Raw genomic sequence first — 5,969 nt, forward strand, 5'->3', positions numbered from 1 at the left:
CAGGGTGGGGACCCGCTGGAGCTCCCACAGGCAAGAGTGGTCCCGGGGCTCAGGGCAGCCCCCAGAGCAGCTCCAGGCTGGGGCTCAACCCCTGCCGGGCTTTGTGCCTTGCCCTGGAGACTATTTTTTTAATGCGGGCCAGGCCAAGGAAGCAAAGTTCGCATCTGGAACCGGTTTGGGAAGCCCCTGAGCACCCCCCCGGGTGCGGTTTCACCCTCAGGCCTGGTGGCACCCTGCATGCCAACCTCTGCTGGAGCTCTCCAGGAAGCGTTCCCTGATCCAGAGCAGGCGGCACCCTACTGGGGAGGATGTGGGGACAGGGAGCACTGGGTGGGTGCTCAAAACTGGGAGAAGCCCAAGTGTGGACCCCACCACGCTCAGCTTGTGCAATTACTGCTCCCCTGGGCCAAATGGCCCTGGGGAAGGAGCACAGAGCCCTTGAGCCTCAGGCAGAGGCTGGGGGGGGCAAGCAGGGGTGGCTGGGTGCTGCACAGGAGCCAAAGGGTGCAGCCCTGGCTAGGCCTGGAGTGACTGAGTGAAAGCAGAGGTGGAGATGAGGGTGCAGAGGACGGGGCAGGAGGGTGTTGGATGGCACAGGGCTGGGGACCACACTGGGGAGGAGGCCAGGCCCCTCTGTGGGATGTCACCGAGGGAGCAAGAGCAGACGAGAAACACCTTCCCCCACTAATCCTTCTGGAGCTGGGCCAGGGCAGGGCTGGACAGACAGACGCTGGAGGTGGAAAGGCTCTCCCCACCCCCTCTTCCCCATGTATCCCTGTCCTGAGAGTGTGCAGAGCAGCAGGACATGGTGCCAGGCTCCGGGTTAGCTCCAGGCAGGGGTGGAGAGGGGCCACAGCATCCAGGCAGGACGAGGTGTTGAGGTTGGGCACATGTCTGAACCCCTCCTGCTCCCACCAGGTCAGCGAGAGCAGCTGCTGAGAAGAAGAGGAGCCCCCAAGTCTGGCGAGTTAAAAAACAGGCTTTTTATTCTTCATGTGCTGCTCACAGCCACAGCCTGGAGACGCTGCTCTTGCCAAAGTTATTATGAAACAAATCAAGTCCCAGACTCGGGCCTCGCTCTTCCCCACCCCCAAGAGAGTCAACATTGTACAAAACTCTATTTACAGGGAAAACAGTCAAGAAACGGCGAGTCCAAAAACCCCTCGCAATTGAACAGAAAACGTTCATGACAAGCGTGACAGGCCCTCCACAGGGCCAGGCTGCTCCCAGGGCTGCTGCAAGCCCAGAGCTCCCCACCACTGACTACTGAACGGAGCCCTGGTAATCCTGAGTCATGTCACAGCTCCTTCTCTTACCAAAAAGCTGGGAAATAGCAAAACCTGCTGGATCCACATCCCTACACCCCCCCAAGGCTCAGCTGGATCAGCACCAGATCCCTAAAAGTGGGGCCAAAGAGATGGGGCTGAGGGGCCTTCCCTGGGCTCCTCCCAGGAGGAAACTTCTCAAGGCTGGAAGCCAGAACATCAGGAGCCTTTAGGTAAGTGGCGGGATGTGTTGGGAAACCTACTATCACTCTACTTGTTGCAGTCACGTTACTCTGAAACATAAACCAAGAGGAGCAAACAAGGGGGGAAAAAAAAAAAAAAAGCACAAAAAAGGGAAAATTCCTCCCAACTGTGTGTGTAAGAGCAGCCACAGGAGCTGCCCGCTCAGAAAGCGTAGCGCGTGCGGATGTCCTCCAGCTTCTTGGACACCTCAGGTGGGGTCCGGTCCAGCTCTTCGGCCACATTCTTCTGTTTGTTGGGCTCCATGGAGTTGAACTGCTCACACAGGTCCCCATCGATCACATTCTGGAGGGGCAAGGGGGAGAGCATTGAACCAGCACCACTCAGAAGCACTGAACCCTGCCTAAATGGGGAAAAATGGCAACAAACAGCCTGTTCCCAGGAGCTTCTTAATCCTGTCCTGGAAACGAGACCAGGCTCGGTGACCTCATCTGCTGAATAGCAGCAGTTAGCATCAAATTAATTACTGGCCAGCTTGATTCATGAAGGGAGCAACCCCAAAAGCCTGGGTGCAACTGAACAAGTCACACAAGGGGCGGGAAGATAGACCCAGCTTGGGTCCAAGGACTGCTGGGAAGGCTGCAGACATCTTCCACATCTTTAGACTGGGAATACTGCAAATCAGCCCCAGGATCACCAAGAAGACCAGCAACCTCTGTGCTTGGACAGCTTCAGTTGCTGGGACTGTTTTCTGTCCACCATCACCTACATGACTCTGGTAGCAGCTACCACACTGTCACTTTGGACCCTTCTGGTGACAGCATTTAGCAGTGGACACTTTCAAATGCAGTTCCTCAAAAGCAGAAAGAGGCAGGTACTGCCCAGGGAAGCTGTGGATGCTCCATCACTGGACATGTTCAAGGCCAGGTTGGACGGGGCTTGGGAGCAACCTAGTCCAGTTATCCCTGACCATGGCAGGGGGGCTTGGAACGAGATGGTCTTTAAGTTTCCTTCCAACCCAACTATTCTATGGTTTCTTATGATATTAAGCTTTCCAATGGTGTTGGAAAAAATACATCCCCCAGGAGATAGCCAGTTTGAGCCATGCTGCCAACAGCTACGTAACGCTGCATCCCAAAGGAAAAAGGAGATGTTGATGAGTAGAGAAGTGCAGCAGAAGCATCACTGGGTCTCAGAAGGCTCATTACAAGGGTTAAGAAACCAAAGCAGACATAGTACTGGAGCTGAGGCTCCAGCTCCTGCCACAGCCACACCAGTTACAGTTGATGCTGCCCCAGTGTTCCCCACTGCACGTGACTTGTTTCTGCCAGGCTTTGAAGCAGTTCTGTGTCCCAGGGGAAGTTTCTGCACCCCAACGACCAGCTGGGCCCTAAATCCTCACACCCACCTTCACTGGGAAGTAGTAGGAACGGAAACTGAGGTGGTCCCGGCCGCAGAGAGGAGGGTGCTCAGACCTCAAGTGCATTTCCACGTGCTGGAAGAAGTCGTGATCCTGGGGGGGTGAAGGATTGTTAAGAGAACAGCTGGCTACATGCCAACACCACTGGAAGCTACAGTGACACCCATCAGAGATGCTCGGGTGCTCAGAGAGGGACTACCCTGGCACCTGCTGCTCCAGCAGACACAGGGAGTAACATCTCCAGGACTTGGAAGCATCAGCACTTCACCAACAGACTTTACAGGCTCCACAAGGCAGGCCAAAGGGTCCCTCCTCACAGACACTACGTCACCCAAGAGCTTCTCTGAAGCATAAAGATTTAGAATATCTGGTTCAGTTCTGACCCCTCACTCCAAAAAGGACTTTAGAGGCTGGAACGTGGCCAGAGAAGGACGATGAAGCTGCTGGGGAAGGGTCTAGAGCCCAAGTGTGGTGAGGAGCAGCTGAGGGAGCTGGGGGTGCTGAGCCTGGAGCCAAGGAGGCTCAGGGGAGACCTTCTGGCTCTCCACAGCTCCCTGACAGGAGCTTGGACCCAGGTGGGGGTTGGGCTCTGCTCCCAAGGAACAGGTGGCAGGACAAGAGGCAAATTGTGCCAGGGGAGGTTTAGGTTGGACATGAGGAAAAATGTCTTCCCAGAAAGGACTGTCAAGGGCTGACCCAGGGCAGTGGTGGAGTCCCCATCCCTGGAGGGGTTTCCAAGCCGTGGAGATGTGGTGCTGAGGGACGTGGGTCAGTGGGGACCTGGCAGTGCTGGGGGAATGGTTGGACTTGATGATCTTAAAGGTCTCTTCCAACGAAAATGATTCTATGATTGTAAAACAGCAGTGCAACAAAAAACACTTGGCAGAACTAAGGCAGAGGGCAGAGGTGGTAACAAGCAGCTCCTCCTCTCCCCCTTGCATCAGAGCCTGTCCCACAGCCCCAGGCTTTAGTGCACCGCAGAGCCCTGCAGCTACCCTTGGAGGATGCAGAGGGTTAAGAGAGGGGCTGGGGATGAGCACACAGATGAAGCTGAGGCTGATGGGGCTGGCTCACCTCATGGGACGTGAAGGGGACCAGGATTCCTATCCCCCCTGACAAGGTGGTGTAGACAAGAGACTCGGAGCCTCCTGGGATCAGCGTGGTCTTCTGTAAGGAAAGCACAGTCTCTCCCACGTGGTAGTTCATTATCACTTCGGCCTGGAAGTCAACCACAGAAGCTTGTTTTTTCTCCCTTCAGCTTATATAAAAGCATCAAAAGGCTTGAGAGAAAATAAATTCGGCCACCTGCTAGTTCTGACATGCCTTCCTGAAGAGGAAGTGCCTTCCACCTGCGAGCAGATGGCAACACCCAGCAGGCTGCTGAACAACAACCTCGAGCTGGACAAAGGGATGCAGGCAGTGAGGGAAAGCCAACGGTGGGGCTGCTTCAGCCCCACAGCACCAAACAGGCTTCGGCCGGGACTTGACAAAGGGAATTTGGCTCCTGGTGACAGTGCAAACTAATCACCCACAGCACAGCTGCCAACACATCTGGCCAGCGCTACAGAGGGCTTCACAGCAGAGAAGCACACTCTTCTTCATGAGAACCACGTGCCTCCTGTGAAGCATTACCTTCTGTGATGCTCCGTTCAGCAGCCCCCTGTCCCAGAGGGCCTTGTTGCCTGTGGGATCCTCATCTACCTCATCGTTGGTGTTGGGGGGCAACCTCACCTGCATTGGAAGAAGAAGAAAGGGTCAAGCAGAGCAGCTTGTTATCTCTAGAGAATCCTTTGAGTCTGTGAAGGGCTCCTTTTGTGGACTCCACAAGAATAACTTTTCACTTAAAGCAACATCATCCATTTGCCCTTCCAAAAACAAGACCTTGAGAGTTCAACGACAACTTTGCTGTCAAGACCGACAGCCCATCACTCAAAACATGGGCTGCAGGGCTTCCTGACCAGTCTCTGCCTGGCCTGGCACCTGCATATCACCCTGGGAGGTATGGTGAAAATGGTCTGAAGGTGATTCCTGCTAAGGAAATGGTTTGATGGGGATGGGGCAGGAAAACTCAAGAGGATTGATTTGTGTGTGTTGGCTTGATCCTGCAGGCACAGCGTCGGCCACTTGTGGAACTTTGCACTCCAGAGCAGCCGAGCACGCTTCAGAAAAGAGATCAAAGCTCTGGCAGAAAGACCATCTATTCTTCCCTCCTCCCCTGCTGAAGTCCAGCCAAGCAGGGAAGCGTCAGCACTGACAAAGCCAACTTTCAAGAGGAAGCAACAGAGAGCTGAACACCGGTGAGGAGCTGAGCCAGGGAAAGTGAGAGTGATAACCCTGACCCAAGTTTCCCATGGGCCTTTTCACTGTCACAGGCTTCGTTTTGAGGCTTATTCACGGCAGGTGTCAGGGGACTTTCAACCCAAGTTATCGAACGTGTCAGAAATATCTTTTAGTTTGTTGGCTTTAATTAAACTGATAAACAGCAGCCGTCAGCTCTGACGACAGCTGGTCGCCCTGCAAAAACAAGTGAATGGTACAGGGCGTTGTCTCCAGCTAAGCACAGCTTCTCATTCTTTTAAGACAAATCATGGATGTTTTAAGGAAAAATACGTTGTGTCCAAAAAGCCCCGACTTTGAGGCACGCTCACCACGCAGATGTTTCCAAATTTGTCTGCTCCAGCCACGGTGTCGTAGTCCAGGAGAGTGGCTGTTGTGACCCAGCGGGGGTAGGTGTCGTCAGCAAAGATGATGAGCTGGTTCTCGTTCCTTTTGTAGCGCACCCAGATGAAACTCTCCTGAACGTCTGAAACGATCACTCTGTGCCCGATGGTTTGGATCCCGCAGATGTAGTTGGCAATGTGCTTTTGAGAGAGAAAGGACAAAACCTGAGTGCTCCAAGAAGGGAAGAGCAACCCATAAACTCCAACCTACTCCAACTGAAACAGTATTTCCCTCTGTGAAGTACAACTCACTCCCCATTTCCCATCGTTCCCTCCAGAACAAACTAATTTCTGTCAGACTACAGCCCTGCAACCCAAAATCCATCACACGTGACTCCTGGCCTCCTGAACATGTTAACGTCC

The 5,969-nt window shown here is 54.0% G+C and overlaps 1 protein-coding gene across 1 annotated transcript in view; it reads right to left on the bottom strand.

The window, feature by feature from the left end:
* Positions 1-1,670: 1,670 nt before the first annotated feature.
* Positions 1,671-5,969, bottom strand: part of SF3B3 (splicing factor 3b, subunit 3, 130kDa) — a gene marked incomplete at its 5' end in the record, with an annotated part of 28,559 nt that continues 24,260 nt past the window's right edge. The window contains 5 exons of the mRNA XM_008949846.1: positions 1,671-1,811; positions 2,875-2,979; positions 3,961-4,104; positions 4,519-4,617; positions 5,535-5,747. Of these exons, the coding sequence (XP_008948094.1) occupies positions 1,671-1,811; positions 2,875-2,979; positions 3,961-4,104; positions 4,519-4,617; positions 5,535-5,747 (702 nt within the window). The remainder of the gene's footprint in view (positions 1,812-2,874; positions 2,980-3,960; positions 4,105-4,518; positions 4,618-5,534; positions 5,748-5,969) is intronic.

This window comes from Merops nubicus, unplaced genomic scaffold (assembly GCF_000691845.1).
Source record: "Merops nubicus isolate BGI_N331 unplaced genomic scaffold, ASM69184v1 scaffold7971, whole genome shotgun sequence".
Lineage (NCBI taxonomy): Eukaryota > Metazoa > Chordata > Aves > Coraciiformes > Meropidae > Merops > Merops nubicus.